The following is an 18556-nucleotide window of genomic DNA, read 5'->3' on the forward strand; positions in this document are numbered from 1 at the left end:
ACATTAAGAATCTAGTAAAGTCCTCTTGGAGATGACTTGCAGGTGGTTAGGATCCTTGCGAAAAGTTTACCTACAATGGACAACAAAGAAATGCACGATAGCTGTCACATATACTACGGTCACCTTTCTTGAAAATAGTAATGATATTGGCATTTTTGAAATCGCTGGGTACTTTTTGGGTTTCCAAAATTGAGAGGATGAGGGTAAAGAGCCTTGTTTTCAGGGGTAAGCCTCCACCTTGAATTAGTTCCAGAGGGATGTTGTCTGGTCCATGTGCTTTCCTAGGTTTCAGCCTATCAAGTGCCACAGAGAATTTCTGATAAGTTGGTGGCATCGCCATCCATGGTTGAGGGAGGAGTTGCGGCACATCCCGTAGAAAGTCATCGGCAGCAGCCCAGCTTTGGTTTAAAAGAGTGGAGAAGTGTTCCTTCCAGCGCTCTAGGATGCCTCTACCATCGGTAAGGGTGTTAGCACCATCAACTGTTTTGAGAGTTCCAACTGAAGAGCGGGATGAACCATATATATATTTTATTCACGCGTAGAAGTTCCACAGGTCTCTGGCATCAGATGGTCTTTGAAGTTCTAGAACCTTCTCCTGCCACCAGCTGTTCTTTGGAACCTATCTCCGGAGAGTGGTATACGGAGTGACATGAGCCTTTCACTGAATGCAATGGGTGTGAGCTGATGATCATTTACCAGTTTCGTCTTAACTGTGAATCCAACCCCATGAATATGGTTCTCTCCATCCTCCTTCCCTTTCCAAAAGATGGTATAGCCTGATCCAGACTCAACAATCTTCCCTTCATCTGATAGTCTAGTTTCGCTCAGAGCAGCGATGTCTATGTTTAGTCTAGCAAGCTCATGGGTGGTGTTGTTCTCTCTGGTCTGTCGCTGTTGTCGTTATCAAGCAATGTTCTGACATTCCAGGATCCAATTATAATTTTACATTCATATGCCATATTTCGACCGCATGTGGGGTTACTCGCTGGGTGTAGCTATCCAGCCAGGCAAAAGGGTGACTTCCGATGTTCAGCCCACATTTTCTAGGGCCTTCCCCATTTGGGGTGGGCAGCGGTGGTCCTAAATAGGCCTGCCCAGACACAGACGCAGGCCCGAATTCTCGAGTAGCCACCGGGTCTCATGACGACGACCATCACACATCTGCCACCAACGTGAAGGTGTCCGGACTACAGGCTCCCAGTTTACCCTAAACCTGCCTCCACCATCCTTGCCCCATCGCCGTTGGACTCGATCGAAGTGAAGAAAGTAGCAGGAGGATCCCGACTTGCCAGGAAGTAACCCTCACACTATGGTCTCAAAGCCATATCCTGCGGCACATGTGAGATGAGACATGCAGGGTTAGGCACCGAGATTGCAATGGACTGCCGCAGACTCCAGCTATGAATGAGTAGTGCCTTCACAGCCAGTCCGTCTGGCATGACCTCATCCACCTCCACAACCGTTGGGAACCGAAGTGAGAGGTTCTTCCTCCGCTTGTTTGCCGTTGGGTTTTCACGTGATGGATACCAGTGTCATTTCCTCCACTGAGCGGACCATCGCCCCACCTAATGGAGCTCATCCGCCTGAAGCCGTTGGCCCCTTTAGAGAGTCAGGTTATTTACCGCCGCTCAACACTCTGAGTTAGACAGCTGGGTGCCAGACCAGCCAACCCTTCTCCTTTCTCATTCCAGACTTGGGACCGGACAATGGCTAATTGCCATTAATACTCAAATAAAATCGAGTAGAGTCCACCTTTTCAATACTAATGTGGAACCTCAATTACATGTTCCCGGAAACTACGTTTTCCCGGATTATACATTCAGATTATGTGGTCCCTCGAGCATCCCAATTAAATCACGTTGTAAAAATCCCGCATTACCTGTTCTTCGAAGAAACGATTTCCCGAATCAACCGTCCAGAAATTTCAGTCCCATCAATGCTAAATCCTCGATAAAGCGTTTTTCAAGAAACTATCACATGATAGGATGGCTACGGCCTACCTATGGATCTTGGCGTTAACATCTTGTCATTCCGATAATTAAAGAAAGTACTGCACTGGAAAAGCAATCGGCAGTGAACTTGATTAAGGGACCATCTTAGCATTGCGTTCAAATGGTATTGTTTAGAGAATCCTCAGAAATCATAAAGCAGAATGTGGCCACAACAACTGGAAGGAGACAGAGTGCATTTTGGCAGCTCTACTTGAAGATGGAATGAGTTTCATCAAATGTTCCTCCTTATAAAAACGTTTACATTATGTCCAGGATTAGATGTTTATATTTTTCAATTGTATTGCCGAACAGGTTTTCGGCACTTCCCCCCAGAGCATTATATAGTCACTGGGCTTTCAGGCAGGAATCAAAACTGCTCTTCCTTAACACAAATCTAGTATTTTAATATTATTGTACACAATTATGTTATCAAGACCAGAACAGATGTTGCACCTTTCATACATAAAGGCATGGGAGGTCTTGGGATTGCCTATTACTGTTTTGATCCAAATATAAGACTGGGAATTTTTTGTTTTTGTGTTAAAAATGTCATAAAAACTGCAGTCGTTTAATTTGCGCAACGCTGCATTTAAAAAGTTTGTATCATTTCCCACTAGTACTGACTTTTGCAGCGAGCACGTTTTCCAGCTGAGTTCAAGGTCACAAATAATGGTAATTTCTGAAGTTTTGATGATATTTTTTTTTCCAATTTGATTGTGATTAGTGGTGGACAGAATTCAATATAATACATTCGAGAACTTTTGAGAATCGATACATTATATTCCCGAGTTCAACATAACTAATCTTGAAAAGCTGATGTAGGTAGGCCTAATTTACACGGTACAAGCACTCATACACTTTGGGTACAAGATTTTCAGAAACTGACAACAAACATTATACCGGTGACCAAATTACTATGGAAGTTAAAAAAGAAAAAGGAGGAGGAATTTGACCATCATGTTGGGTGTTTTTGTATCTAACTTAATATGCTTTATTTTATTAGGTTAGAGATTTAAAAACTACACATTGTCGATAGTTGTTTGGCTTGACATAATTAAGATTTTTGGAAGCGTTTGACTGATCAAAGTCACTGAACTGAAAGAAGGTTTCATGGGAAACTGAAGAAGTTTCCCTGGTATCCCCGGTAAAATTGAATGTAAAGTATAGAGATTTTTAACTCGTGTACCGGTAATTAATGTTTGAAACTGGCCCTGCAGTCTAACTTGCCAACGAGACATTCAATAAATTTCCAATTTTTTTTGAAAGAAAGGCTAAGAAAACAACAGATAGGGAATCGGCAACCTGGACGATTGCCCTCAATACAGATCAGTAGTGACTGATTGCCTGCCTCTCACCCAGAAGGCCCGGGTTCGATTCCCGCCCAGGTCAGGCAATTTTACCTGGACATGAGGGCTGGTTCCAGGTTCACTCAGTTTACATGATTACCTTTAACTGAGGAGCTATCTAATGGTGAGATGGCGACCCCTATCTAGAGAGCTAGGAATTACGCCCGAGATGATTTGTCACACTGACCATGCGTCACCTCGTATTCTGCAAGCCTTTGGGCTGTGCAGCAGTTACTTGGTAGGCAAAGGCCCATTGGGGCTGTAGTTTGGTCTGGTTTAGGAGTGTTTGTAACATTATAATTATAGGCTACATATTTCATTTTTATGACGTTTTGCCAAATTGTTGATGGTTTCAATTCGCTCCTGCATTTTCAGTTTTCCTGTGTAGTGCATTTTTTTTTTTTTCTGTGGTTCCTCCAAAAATGGAGAATCGAGGTTCCACTGTATAATATTGTATTTATCTTCTTGAATTAATACACTTTTTAAAATTCTAAATAACATGTCGTGTCCCTCAATAGGAAATACCAAAATAGATGACAAAGTTGACAATTAGATACTCTAAAAATAAATGATTTTGAACGTATTTTGGAGCACTTGTGTACAGTTAACCATGCGCAAGAAAAGGACTAGGGTAATTTGGCCACATCCTGAGAATGTCAGATTTGCGACTTCTGAAACAACCAGTGGAGTACAATCTTGCTTCAAAAAATACTACAACTGGATGCAGATGGATAAAGGAAATTAGGGAGGATTTGAAAGAAATTGACCTTAGACCGGATGACACTATGGATAAGAAAAATGTAAATACAACACTTAAAAATATGACTTTCCACTTTACACACACAAAGAAGAAAATCCGAACTAGAATATTCTCTACACAAGAAAAGGCAAGAATATCAACACATGTGACGAAGTACTGGGAGGACTGCAAGGCTCAGACAATTCCTACCAAGAAACTGACAAACCAAGGGGTTGATTAAAGTGATCCAATGTGGTCTCAGAAGGAGGAGGAGGAGGAGGAGAATAATAATAATAATAATAATAATAATAATAATAAGAAAATCTGACAAAGAACAACTCTAAAGCGTTTCCCTTCTGATCAACACTCTATAGTCTTTTTTTATTTTTTTATGTACAGCTCTTGTATATTGCATCCTTGTAATGGAGATGTTTCAGTCATAGAAAATGATATGTTGACATTTTAAAATTGGATAAATTAAAATTAACAACTCTTCTTATAAGCTATTAATTTTTTTTTGCAAGTTGCTTTACGTCGCACCGACACAGACAGGTCTTATGGCGACAATGGGATAGGGAAGGGCTAGGAGTGGGAAGGAAGCGGCCGTGGCCTTAATTAAGGTACAGCCCCAGCATTTGCCTGGTGTGAAAATGAGAAACCACGGAAAACCATTTCAGGGCTGCCGACAGTGGGGTTCGAACCTACTATCTCCCGAATACTGGATACTGGCCGCACTTAAGTGACTGCAGCTATCGAGCTCGGTAAGCTATTAATTTGTACTTGATGTTAATGTGATGACTGCAGGTTTATCCTAGAAAGTGAAACTCCTCTCAATATTATTGTGTTACAATATGTATTTTGAAGATTTGCCAGTAAAGCTTGGAGATTTCCATTATATTTGTTGAGGAGTTTCCCTCCAAGTCCCTTTAGAATGTTGTTGTCATCCTTACATCCGTGTGGCCAGTAACAAGTACAGCTAAAATTAAAAGTACAATAGTTCCAACTTTTTAATATAAATTCAAGTAAAGTGGGTTACTTTACAGAAGAAACATTTATTAGGTACTAGTTTCAGGGTCATCATCAGCCAAAAGCACGAGTTGCACAATGTATCAAATAGTCCATAGAAATAGTAAAAAAGTTGCAAAAACATACTGAATTTGACACTACACTAGTGTCCAAAAGTTAAGCATAAGTTACGAGTAAGCAAGGCAACAGGAAATAGACAGCAAATCGCACAACATATGCACCTACCAACCTTATGTGTTCGCTCTGTATAGGAAAGGAGTGTTCCCTGCTTTGACTAGCGGCGTAACCGCAAGGTAAACACAGCCAGTGCCTGCGCCCCATATTCCTGCAGTTGTATTTGTCCTGTTATAGTGTGCTGAGTGTAGGCTTGTGGTGAACGTGACAACATAATGGCACGACGACGCCATTTGAACTCCATTTTGCAGGGAACCAGGCCAGACACAGACCGAAGTCGCCGTATCCTTGAATGTGCCACATAGTGTCATTTCCAGGCTTTGGAAACGATTTTGAGACACAGGAGATGTTAGTCATAGGCCAGTACCAGGTCGACCAAGGGTAACCACCCCACAGCAGGACTGATATCTGGCCTTAACCATCTGACAAAATCAGAGTGCACCTGCAAGACAATTGTCGGCAGAGTTTACAGCTGTCTCAGGGGTTGCCATTTCCCGGCAAACTGTGTACCGGAGGCTCAGAACAGCAGGGATATTTGTCCAACGTCCAGCAGTGTGCGTCCCGCTCACTCCAGCACAGAGACGGGCCCGTTTACTGTGGAGCCGTCAACATCGAAACTGGACCATAAATGAATGGAGGCATGTGCTCTTCACAGATGAATCCCAATTCAGTTTGCAGAACGATTCCCATCGCACATTAATCTGGAGAGAACCAGGTAGCCGATACAACCACAGGAGCATCGTGGAACGGGACCAGTATGGCGGTGGTGGTGGCGTCATGGTATGGGGCGGCATCATGTTGAATGGCCGTACGGAGCTGCACATCTTCATGGGTGGTCCGAGGAACCACTGTTAACACTCGGAGATACAGGGATGAGGTACTGAGGCCACATGTTCGACTCTTCAGAGGTGCAATTGGTCCAGACTTCCTCTTAATGGACGATAATGCCCGACCGCACCGTACTGCTCTGGTGGATGAATTTCTGGCTGGGGAAGACATTCATCGCCTAGACTAGCCAGCGAGGTCTGCAGATCTGAATCCTATAGAACATGCCTGGGATGCATTGGTGAGGCGAACTGCATCACGTCAGCCTCCACCAAGGACCCTCCAAGACCTTCACATTGCCCTTTCGGAGGAATGAGATCGACTGTCACAAGAGCTCTTGGATCATCTGATAAGAGTCGCTGCGAAGCATGTGTGGCCGTTAGGGGTAACCATACACCCTATGAACAGCATATTTTGTTGTGGAAGACATTGCCAAGTTTTGTTAGTTGTTGTCAAAGGTGTTCCTTAGCTATCAGAACCTTTCTGACACTGTTTTCTTTAGGACAAGTTGTGTGACATATGGTGTGCGAGTCAGCTTCCGTTTGTACAGCAATCTATCTGACATTCCTATCAGGCGGTATGGCCTCATTTAGTGATTATGCTTAACTTTTGGACACTAGTGTAAAAAGATGAAGAAGAAATAGTCAGAATTGTGATAAAAGTTTCAGATAATGCATAAAATGCATAAATTAATGCATTTTGAATAAGGCACACGACACATTTGGACTGTGGAATGTGTATACACAGGATGGGCGTGTGACTGTAATTACACCAGATGGCAAGAAAACCACTCTGATCACTCCTAGGGACCTAATAGTTCTCATCAGGCAGTGTGGTGGAGCACAGAATCAGTGTCAATGAGTGAATGTGTTATAATAGTGCTAGTTTTAAAGTATGTAATAGGACTCTTGTTTACCATGAGTTTCAAATTTGACTCAAATAGTGTTAGTTATGTGCATATTTTCTTTAAATGTGAGTGTGAATGTGTGTGTGTGCAACAGTCAGCAGTCTCTTTCGGCAGGAGGCAGCGGTGAGTACCCATTGTTTCTGTCAATCAAAGTTGAACATAATCCCCTTGTACTGTTAGCTCAACGCCCGCTACCTGAGTCTGGCTCTGGTCCGCAGCCCCCTGTCGCAACAGGTCTCCTGTTGAGACAGGCTCTCTCCTCCATGCCACAAAGATGAAATACATACAACTGTTAACGACAATGACATACATGTTTTTAGTACTGGAGAAACTTGGCTAAGGCCTACCATCCCTTCCGCCATGGTAAATATTAATAATTACAAACTCGTCCGCTGGGACAGAATAGATGGTAGGTGTAGCCCTTTATTTCAGAAATGACTTGAGAGGTAGAGTAATATGTACATCACAAAATGACACTCAGCCGGGACCAGAGTTCATGTTCGTGGAGTTCACCTTTAAAGGGACGAAAGTCCTCTTCGTTGTAGTTTATAAACCTCTAGATATAGTGAACATGACGGAGTTTATTCAACCTAGTACCAACTTACGAACATATCGTACTATTAGGAGACTTAAATATAAACTTACCGAAAGAATCAGCTCAGAAGGACAAACTACTTGATATACTATTTTTCTGTAACCTTGCGATTTTTCCATTAAATCCCACTAACCATATATATAGCAATAATCACACTTCACACTCACTAATTGATCTAATCACAACTAACAATCCACAGAAAGTTTTAAATCACGGCCATTTGCCACCGAGGTAGACACCTCATTTGCAAATAAAGAGATTTTGATTTTTTTTTTTTGATTTGAAATAAACAAACTAAATTCCCTCATTATTAGCCTATACAACAAACACGCTCCCCAACGACAAGTGAAAGTGAGTCGCACCCCCTGCCCATGGTTAAATGACGAAATTAAGAATTTGATGGCTCGCCGTGATTCATGGTTCCGACGCTATAAACGTACCCGTAATGAATCAGATTTTGAAAACTATCGGGTACTCAGGAGTAGAATTAAGCAAGAAATCAGAAATTTTAAGTACTTAAACTGTCTTTCAGGTAAACTGAATGCAAGGAATTCCTGGAAAGAACTACGCTCACTTGGTATTGCAAAAGCCCAACAACAGCAACGAGAACCAACTGTTCCCCTAGACGAGCTTATTACATATTTCTCTGAAGAATGGATCGTATTTAATCCAATCAATCAGGCAGAATTAAATATGAATCAATCAGCCATCCCTCCACTTAACCGTCCTCAATTTTCTTTCCAAGAGTTCTCTAGCAATCAAATTAAAAAAGTACTATACTCTATTAAATCTAAAGCAGTAGGAGTAGATGACATCCCTATGCTCATACATTAGGCGCTATCCTTCCGATTATCACACATATATTCAATTACTGTCTCAGAAATGGAACTTTTCCTGCACTCTGGAAACAAGCTAATGTCATCCCAGTGCCCAAGATAAACGATCCTAAACTGACCTCTGACTATCGCCCAGTTTCTTTTCTTCCAGCACTTTCTAAGGCTTTGGAAAGACTGGTGTATGATCAAGTACTGAAATATTTAAATAACTATTCTCTCCTTGACCCATTACAATCTGGCTTTAAGAAAGGGTACAGCACTGCCACAGCTCTCCTTAAAGTGACAGAAGACATCAGACTAGCTATGGAACAACGACAAGTTACAGTACTAACACTACTGGATTTCAGTGGTGCATTTGATACAATAGACTTACAGTTACTAATTAAGAAAATGGAATCTTATTGTTTGACCCTTTAGTACTGAAGTTTTTACGTCATATTTGAAAGATCGGAGGCAGCGGGTGATAACTCGCGAAAGAAATTCAGAATCGCGTACAAGGAAAGTGGACATGCCACAAGGTAGTATTTTAGGACCGTTGCTTTTTACACTGTATATCAATGACATTTCATCTTCTCTAAAAATGTGTAATTATCACCTATATGCCGATGATCTCCAAATATATTACCATTGCAGTTTAAGCGAATTACGAAATGCAGTAAAATGCATAAATGATGACATGAAACAATTCAGTGAATATGCTCTCGCAAACAGACTTCTCATAAATCCATCAAAATATCACAAGCTATCATTGTCGGTTCCCTGAAGCTCCTACACAAGATCAACGATTCAATCATTCCTCCTCTACAAATAAATAATAGCACATTCCCATACAGTAAAACAGTGAGAAATCTTGGGGTGACTATGACAAACTCTAAATTGGACAGAACATATAAAAAATGTAGGTCAGAAGGTGTTTGCTACTCTACACCCACTGAAATTAAATAAAGACATTATACCACTAAATATGCGGCAAAGACTAACACTGACCCTAATTCTTCCTATCCTTAACTACTGTGTTGTAATCTTGGTAGATGCTAATAAAGAACAAACTAGGAAACTGCAGCGTATTATGAATTGTTGCCTTAGATTCATTTTTAACCTAACGTATGATGTGCATATTACTTCTTACTATCAGCATTGAACTGGTTAAAACCTGATAAGAGACGTGAATATCATATTCTTGTCTTAATACACAAACTTCTGCATAGTAACTCCCCCCAGTATATTTCATCTAAACTTCACTTCCTCTCTTCCTTCCATAACCACAACACTCGCTCGGGCTCCACTCTAACTATTCCTCTTGACCACTCTTCTGTGTATAATAATTCTTTTATTGTAACTGGTTTCAGGCTTTGGAATTTCCTGACAGTAAGTGTCAGAGGCATTGACTCTTCCCTCAAATTTAAAATAACTTGCCGAGACTTCTTGTTGAGAGTTAACGATTGAAGGGTGTATATGTGCATGTAATTGGTAATTGAAAAATTAAAAATAGTTCTGTTAATTTTATATAATGTAAACGTAAGGGTAGTTGATAAGTGTGTAAATTGTAAGTGTGTGCAAGTGTCAGTGTGAGAGAGAAAAGAGGACTGAATTAACGAGTTAATAAGCTGCATATTGTGTGGGTGTGTAACTTAAGCTTAATTAGGAAATAGTATAAGTAGTATAATAATTAGTATAATTAGTAATAGGCAGCCTCAATATTATTTGTTGTATTGTGGTTGAGTGTAAGTGAGGGCCGGGTGCCCTTAACTTTGCCACAAGAAAGAAGCCATAATAAATAAATTTAGTTGTCGTTGAAGGAAGAAATCAAGATGATCAATTTGGATGTCGAAGAATCTTGAGACTTAAAATTCTTTCGTTATGAAGTTCTGACAGCTTGCGCTGCATTGTGTTGGATGTATGGCATAACTGATGATGGAAAGGTGGTGGTAAAAGTGATAAAAGTTTCAGATTATGGATAAAATGCATAAATTAATGCATTTAGTTGCCGATGAAGGATCAATTTAATAGGATCAGTCTGGATACCGAAGAATCTTTAGAGTTGAGTATCACTCGTTATGAAGTTCTAACAGCTGTATGTCATCAAAGGTGGTAGTGGTATTAAGAAAACAATTTACGCACACGTAGTGAACAATGTAGAAAGATGGTACGTAGATGTCATTCAAAGAGATTAAAGTCCTTAAAAAACTGAAAAATAGTGCTTGAAAGTCAAAATATTACTGTGATGTAGGTGGAGAAGATTTGCAGTTAAATTTGGAAGTAAGTGAAATAAATAATATTGTTAGTAATAAAAGCCGAATTAGTAAAGGTAATGAAAAAAAATGGAAAAACGAATAGAAAAGTAATAAAAATATATAATGTGTAATATGTGATATATTTATAACACCTATTGTCTCAAAGCCCGACTGTTGCTATAACGTGGCTACAAGGCTAAAAATTACACACCTCTATTACCTCACAGGAAGTATGTGAGCGAGATAAATGGTCTCTGATAAGCCTTCCGAAAATAGTATGAACTCATGCTCCACACGTATGTATCGGTCATGCACTTAAATGCCATTACTTAGCAAATGTATAAATTAATATATTGCATCAAGCGCCCGCGCAATTATGTGAAGCGCAATGCTATTTGTATCAAATAACTAGCTGTTGTACCCGTGCTTTGATACAGAATTCTCAGAAAGACTGTCCTTATAGTTTTCCCAAATGAAGTCAACATAGGTCGCTGAAATGTTGTCAGTACGAATGTCCCGATTAAAAGTAATGCTATCATATGAAATATTCAATAACATGAACAACACATTTTCTCACTTTTAAAGAAAAGTACCACAGTGTCGATCTAACAGTTCAAAGTTCCAGAGCTAGAATGACCAGGCCGCAGACAGCCACTAACACTCCCGTGTCATTATTCCATTTAAGATGATGCTTGTTGTTTGAAAGGATCTAACATCTGTCATTGGCCCCTAATGCTACTAACCATAGGCAAGGCAGACCAATGGTGTCGCTCACAGAGTAGTACTAATCACAGGTACTGTAAAACTCATCCTGATTCACACACTGTTCCTACTAATCACAAATCTATTGTGTACCTAACATAGAGGTACTACGAGCAAGTAAAAGCGACGCAGCGTGGTGGTACTAATTATAAGTAATCTCACGGTTCTAATTCAAACATCCCTAGGTCCCCCCTTTTAGCTGCCTCTTACGACAGGCAGGGGATACCGTGGGTGTATTCTTCGCCTGCGTCCCCCACCCACAGGGCGGTGTGTGTTTGGTCCACGAGAGCTATTTTATTTCACTCAAGTCTGCCGGCAAGCCGGTTAGGACCCCCTATCCGCCACTTGGAACCCGCCGCGTGGTAGTATTACCTCCCCCCTGCTACGCCAACGTAGTAGGTTCGTGGTTATTCCATTTAGTGTGCACACTGCTCATTCCAATCACTGCTGCAGAGTAGGGATCGAATAGCGGGAATACTATGATGATCCAGTCTGTTACGTACCAGTAGTATCAGAAAATTTATGAACCAGAGGAATGGCATGCTAAAGAAGAGAGAGATCCAACTCCCCAGCTACTTCCTGCCAATATTCAAGCAGGCTGTTATACTAGGTACGCAGCAGTAATTCAATCTATTGGAGATAAATAGTAGCAGAATACACAAAGCTCATCACAACAAACAATGGTCAATGTAATGTTATTGTTGATGAATTTTATGAGCTGTCTATATTACAGGCTTTCACGTTTAGTTTTCTTCCGACTCTGTGATATTAAGGCATCTGATGTAAAGTGAGCCATCCTTTCTTTTATGACTCCCTCTTGTGTTATTATTCAAGTGATCATTAATTCATGACTTTTTCTCATTCTTATAATCATTTTCACAATATTTTTATAGTCAGTATGGTAAAACAGAATAAGACATAAATAATCAGAAATTGTACACTCTATAACTCTTGTTATGTAATACTTTTCAATATGACCAATTAGATAGGTAGTTAAAAATTAAATTTTGGCACCTCCCCCTAAACTACCATTTCGAACCGGGTGAATAAAATTATTTGTAGCGTGGACTGTAGTACCTTATCCCCCAACTTTATATACCTATTTTCAATAAATTCAACTCGCCCATTTTTTCGTACCTCGGCGCTGACATGGACTTAGCAACAAAAATTCAAATTCATGAATATCTCTTATCATAGCCGATACGGTAAAAATGTTTAAGACATAAATGATAGGAAATTTAATAATATATAACTTTAACTGTGTAGTATTTATCGATAGGGCCAATATGTGAAAATTAAATTTTAGGCCTTCCCCTAAACTACCATTTCACTCAGTGTGAACACAATTATTTATAGCCTAGATTGTAGCGACTTATTCCCTGACCTTATATACCAATTTTCATTAAATTATCTTCAGTCATTTTCTCGTGATGTGCGTACATACATACATTACGGAAAATTAAAACGTGCATTTCTCCTTGTTACTGTGGTCACGACCAGTACAGAAATATCATACTTTATAAATTCTGAGCAATGTACACACACAATTTTTTTTTAGTTATATTGAGATAAAGAAATTAGTCATAAATGTCTCCAAATGGCTCCTAAAATCTCTAAAAAAAAAAGTCACTAGTCGTTATCATTGAAATTCTATCACTAAATTACTAAAAAAGACTCTGTATCTAGCGACCAGTCTCTAGAAGCAACTAGACTGATGTGAACGAACATGAACATAGCACGCGAGAATGAGAGATTGACGATCGACATACGTGTCGTGATAAACAGGTTTCAATAAACATTGCACATTCGTGCACATTTCTCGTATTAATAAACGTAGTTATTTCGTTTGAAAGTGACCAATGAGCAAAGGACTTCCGGCCACTCGCATAAGAAAACTGAAATGGCAGGATTTGAAAACAATTGTTTGAAGTCCACCAAAAAATACGCTAAATTCGGGAGAAATAATAGAATAATCGGGAGGCGGGAAAAACTGTTGAAAATCAGGAGTCTCCCACCTAAATCGGGAAAGTTGGGAGGTATGCTATTGGATATTGAGTAGAACACCAATTGTATGTCACTATTTTATCACCTGAGTGGTCTCTGAAATGCATAGTGTTGTAAATATTTTTATGAAACTTGTGACTGGTAACAGTTTTTATTATTCCATAAATAAACAATATTCTCCTGTTTGACAATAACAGAAAACCAATAGGTAGGTGAACAAATTAGCTGAAGTGCATCATGCAGCACACAACTATGGCTATTTAAAGTTGTTCAGTCTGGATAATAAGGAAAATACAAAATCAAAAGAATAAAATATATCAAAGGGGAAAAAACTACGAATTTTACTTTGACATTCTAGTCACCTACATGATGAAAAAAAGAGACAAGAAAATAAAGTGTCATTTAAATGAAAAAAGATATGTACAAATTGTACAAATATCTATTTTTACAGAGACATATTAAGATGAGATATTCACTCCATAACATTACTTACAATCCTGGCGTTTTAACAGTCTTTTTAATGATAATTTGCTGATGTGCCTCGGGTACAGGATTGTTGGGATAGCGTATCACCAATCGTTCACCTCCAAGAACATAACTCTGCAAGTTTTTCATAGCAGGTCCAGGGGCTGATTTATCACGAAAATTGATGAAGGCACAAAATTTTTCAGGAAGAAGTCGAACACTCAGCACAACACCATACCTAGAATTATTTATATAATACAAGGAAGAGGAAATGTATCTGAAATACGTACACAAATACAAAAGAACACTTGCACGCATACATAGAGATCTTTATTCACTGTGAAGCTTGGGGTCTAGGCCCCTCTTAGTCTTGATGACTGCATTTATGATGTTCAACATTCAAATTATATAATAGTAATAATAAAAATAACAACAAACCATAAGAAAATGATATAATATAGTTGTACCTAATATGATAAATGTTGACAGTAATAATTGAAATAATGATAAGCCATATAGAATGAAAACATAACAATATTAATAAGATAACAATAAAGACAAAATATGTAATTTTATATAATAAAAAAAGAAATCTAATCCTATTCGCATCAAAAATTTCAAACTATTAGAACAATATGCTCACTCACTCACTCACTCATTCATTTATACTTCACTCACTATACAAATCAGCAGAATGCACAATCTCAGTAATCTATCTTAAATTTCCTGCAAAAATACAAATCTCTAGTATTGGCAGGGAAGGTATTCCACAACCTAGCGACACTAACACAGTAGAATATGTACATACGTGTATGTATGTCTAACCCTTTGTTCCGCTTCTTGATACAGGGTTGGGACTGAGGCGAGATAATTTATATGGCATTTGTTGTGGCCAGATGCCCTTCCTGCCAAAAACCTCAGTTGAAGAAATAATGAAGATGACATGAATGATCCATCACCATAGTCAAAATCTTCATCATCATTTTACAGCTCCAGTTTCTCGGGTACTGTAGGCGAACCTCTTCCACTCTGTCTTACTGAGATATGTTCTGTTGTTAACGACATCCTCCAGTGTCTTTCCCTGATCTTGCAATGTCCATCTTTACAATATCCATCCAGTGGGTTCTTGGTCTTCCCACCATCCTTTTTCCTGCCACATGCCTCTTGCTGTTCTTGCTGCCTCCATCCTCATTACATATCCAAACCACCTCAATCTAGATATGTTGACCTGATCTAATAATGGTGTCTCAATCCCAGCTTTCTTTCTAACCATTTCATTCCTTAACTTGTCCAGTTTTGCTTTTTGAATTGTGGACCATAGGAACTTTATCTCAGATGGCTGTAAACGTTGATGAGTCCTTGGTGAGGGCACAGATTTCAATGCCAGTATTGATTGAAGTACTGACTGACTGACTGACTGAACATCACTAGCATTGATTTTGTTGGTACTTTGGGACCCCAGAAGAGTGTTCATACTTGCTGGTAAAAGTGAAAGATCTTCTGCACTATTCGCTACCTCCTTTATGGCTAGTGTGTCTTAAATTTTACTGCCAAGGTATGTAAAGTTTCCACACTTTCCAGTGGATGGGTTCTGAGCATTATGTTCACTGGTCATCTGTTTCTGTTTACTGCTGTCACTACTGTTTTGCCTTTGCTTATCTTGAGATTGGATTCCTGGAACTTAACTTTCCATTCATTGAGTCTGAACTATACTTGTTCCTCGGGTTCTCCCCAGACCACAACGTCCTCAGCGAAAGCCATTGCATGTAGTTCACCAGAGGTTTTCTTGACGTTTTTCATTCCATTTCATTGCTGGATTCCACTTTTGGTCCGGAACCAGGATGAAAATCACACAGCTGGTACAGTGTTGTGATCATACAGCATCTGAACTTTCCTCACCAGTCCCTCCAGCACATTCCTATTTCTCAGGTATTCCCGTATCTTCTCTCTTGAAATGCTGTCATATGCCTTCTCAATACACAGGAAAACCATGAACAGATCTTTGTCTTTCTCCCAATATTTCTCCACTAACATTTGGACACTGAAGATTAAGTCTCTTGTGGACCTAATAGGCCTGACGCCATACTGTTCCTCTTCTAACACTGGCTCTAAGATGACTTGCAATCTGCTCTTTAAGCCCATGAGAAAGAAGCATTATTCCCCAGTAGTTGGAACATATTTGGCAATTTTCTTTCTTAAGCAGGATGATGACACCCTTGCTCCAACCAGCAGGTATCTTGACATCCTTCCAAACTGCACTGAGCATCCTGTGTAGCCACTGTAAACACTGGATTCCTGCTGCTTTACTGCATTTCCTAGTGTACTTGACCCCCGTTTTTGCACTTTTATAGCCGCAAAAAATAAGGTCGGATCCAATATGCGATAGCCTCCCATTTTGTGCAGCGACTTCTGGGTATAAAGAAATTGTACATAGCTACATATACTATAAACATAATTCATTTTATTTACTCTTTTATTACGACATTTGTTTCATCTCATTAAGTCCTCTGATGAGGCTGACGTTAGGAAGGCCATCCAGTTGTAAAAACTCGCTACGAAGATTTATCTTACTTCATACTCGACCCCGTAGAGAAAAGGAATACAAACAGTTTTATTTATTGTATTATGCAATGAAATGTTAATACAAAAGAACAAGAAAGAACTTAATGGCCAGTCATTTGTCTCTGTCAGTTGAGCAGTAGGCCTATCACACAGTAAACCTAATCACTGCTTTAATTTGTATTGTTGCCTTGTGCTGCCAACTTCTTTGCTAATAGCATTGTCACCATCCTCACTGCCATTAAAAGCATTCAAGATCCCAGTCATTTTGAAAATTTTAAAAATAGTTTCATTCCTGACTATAGAGTCCACAGTGAAAATCTATTCATAAATGGTTTCTAGAGATGGTCGCTGTATTGTCCCAGTTGGTGTATGTGTAGCAGAAGTCATCCTTTCCAAATAAAGCCGTGTTGTAGAAAGCTTGCCAATGCACCAGCTGATCGCTAGCAAATGTTATGAGTTGTACTTCCGAACAAACTTCTGAATGTAATACATAGTGACTGGAAGCATTCTTTGGATAACTGCGGCTGTTGAAAGTCAGACCTTTTATGTTTAAGTATACTTCATGCTTGTTATCACATCGGGATTTACCTAAACGGCTGTGATTGAGATAAGAGACTGCATTGTTTAGCTTAGGTATGCTATCTCGTCAGTACCTGGATAGTGCCAGAAGTTCCATGACGAAAAAATAAATAATAACAGGAAAGCTTGCCGTATTTATGAATATCTAAAGCTGTGGAGGTAATGCGTTCTATTATCATAACGTTTAATTTCGTACATTCATTGTCTCCACGTTTTTATTAATGCATAATAGTAGGATTTGTTTGGCATTTCCGAAAACCATAGAAGTGGGATGTAAAACTAATAACATTATTATTATTATTATTATCTGTTATGTACATTGATGAGTAAACAATCATTATGACTGGTTTGTTTTTATCATGATTTAAACATACTTCTCCAAAAATCACATATATTGACCTGAGTTACAAGATATTAAATGATCACTTTGATAATGATCTGGCCTGCTATATTAATAGCAATAACCATGAATATTTTTTAACTAAGGTAAACTCGTGCCCTTATCCAAAGATTGTGCAGCTCTTTTTTTTTAGGCATGCCCCCAATGGAGGTGAGCTGCATGTACCATTTTACTGCACACCAACCTTCCTGCCATTCTTAAATCTCTGGAAGTACTCGAAATCTAACTCGGGCTCCCAAGAATGGCAGCTAATTGGGCTAACCATTAAGCTAATGGACATTGTTAACCACAAAACATAGACATATCACATGCCTGATGCATGCTTACAATGTGCAGGTTGGACATATGAAATTGTTCATCTATTAGTGAGACATCATTGGAACTGCAGCACACTTATTTCTTAACTAGGAAACACAGATGTGCGCATGACTTTTATGCATGTTTTCATTGCGTGGGTTGGACGGACAAAGGTATTCACTAATTTTTGCGATGTCATTGGAACTGCAATACGGCCTGTACCCTTTCAAAGTGGAATCATTGTTCTTCTCTGACGAATTACTTTGAGGGGATCAGATACACGAGTTTTATTATTTTTCATTTTCTTTGTCTCGGGGGGGGATGTCTAATACACGAGTAAATACGATAATCACGTCCGTGTTGACTTCATCATTTCCTAGAGATTTCCTTGCGGCATCTTCTTAGTGGCCACTTGTTTTCTGTCCATGTAATGGGAGGTTCCTCTGTAGGTTTCAACAGTTGATTCTTTTGTTTTCTGATCTTCTGTCTTGCTCAGTAGGTGATCAAAATGGTTCCTCAAAACTTCTCTGATGTCCTATTCTTTCTTGGCCAGGTTCTCATTGGGATCCTCAATTACTTTGATGGTTTCAAATGCATTCCTTTTCTTTTTGATCACTCTGAACAATAGTTTCATATTGCCTTTGCTGTCTTCCTCCAGTGTTTGAGTAAATTTCTCCTAGCACTATCTTATTTCTCGTCCTGGTAAACTTGCTTAAGGTCTCTGATCTTCCCCTCATCCCTTATCTGTTCTGGCTTCCAACATGTTCTTTTTTTGTGCTATGTTCCTTTCCTTTATTGAGGATCTTACTCTTTC

General features: G+C 39.3%; 1 protein-coding gene across 3 annotated transcripts in view; it reads right to left on the reverse strand.

The window, feature by feature from the left end:
- Positions 1 to 18556, reverse strand: part of LOC136884004 (RNA polymerase II-associated protein 3) — a 212629-nt gene that overhangs the window by 19518 nt on the left and 174555 nt on the right. For all 3 annotated transcript variants that reach the window (XM_067156014.2, XM_067156018.2, XM_067156027.2), the window contains one exon: positions 13933 to 14142. In XM_067156014.2, the coding sequence (XP_067012115.2) occupies positions 13933 to 14142 (210 nt within the window). The remainder of the gene's footprint in view (positions 1 to 13932; positions 14143 to 18556) is intronic.

Source organism: Anabrus simplex, chromosome 1 (genome assembly GCF_040414725.1).
Source record: "Anabrus simplex isolate iqAnaSimp1 chromosome 1, ASM4041472v1, whole genome shotgun sequence".
Lineage (NCBI taxonomy): Eukaryota > Metazoa > Arthropoda > Insecta > Orthoptera > Tettigoniidae > Anabrus > Anabrus simplex.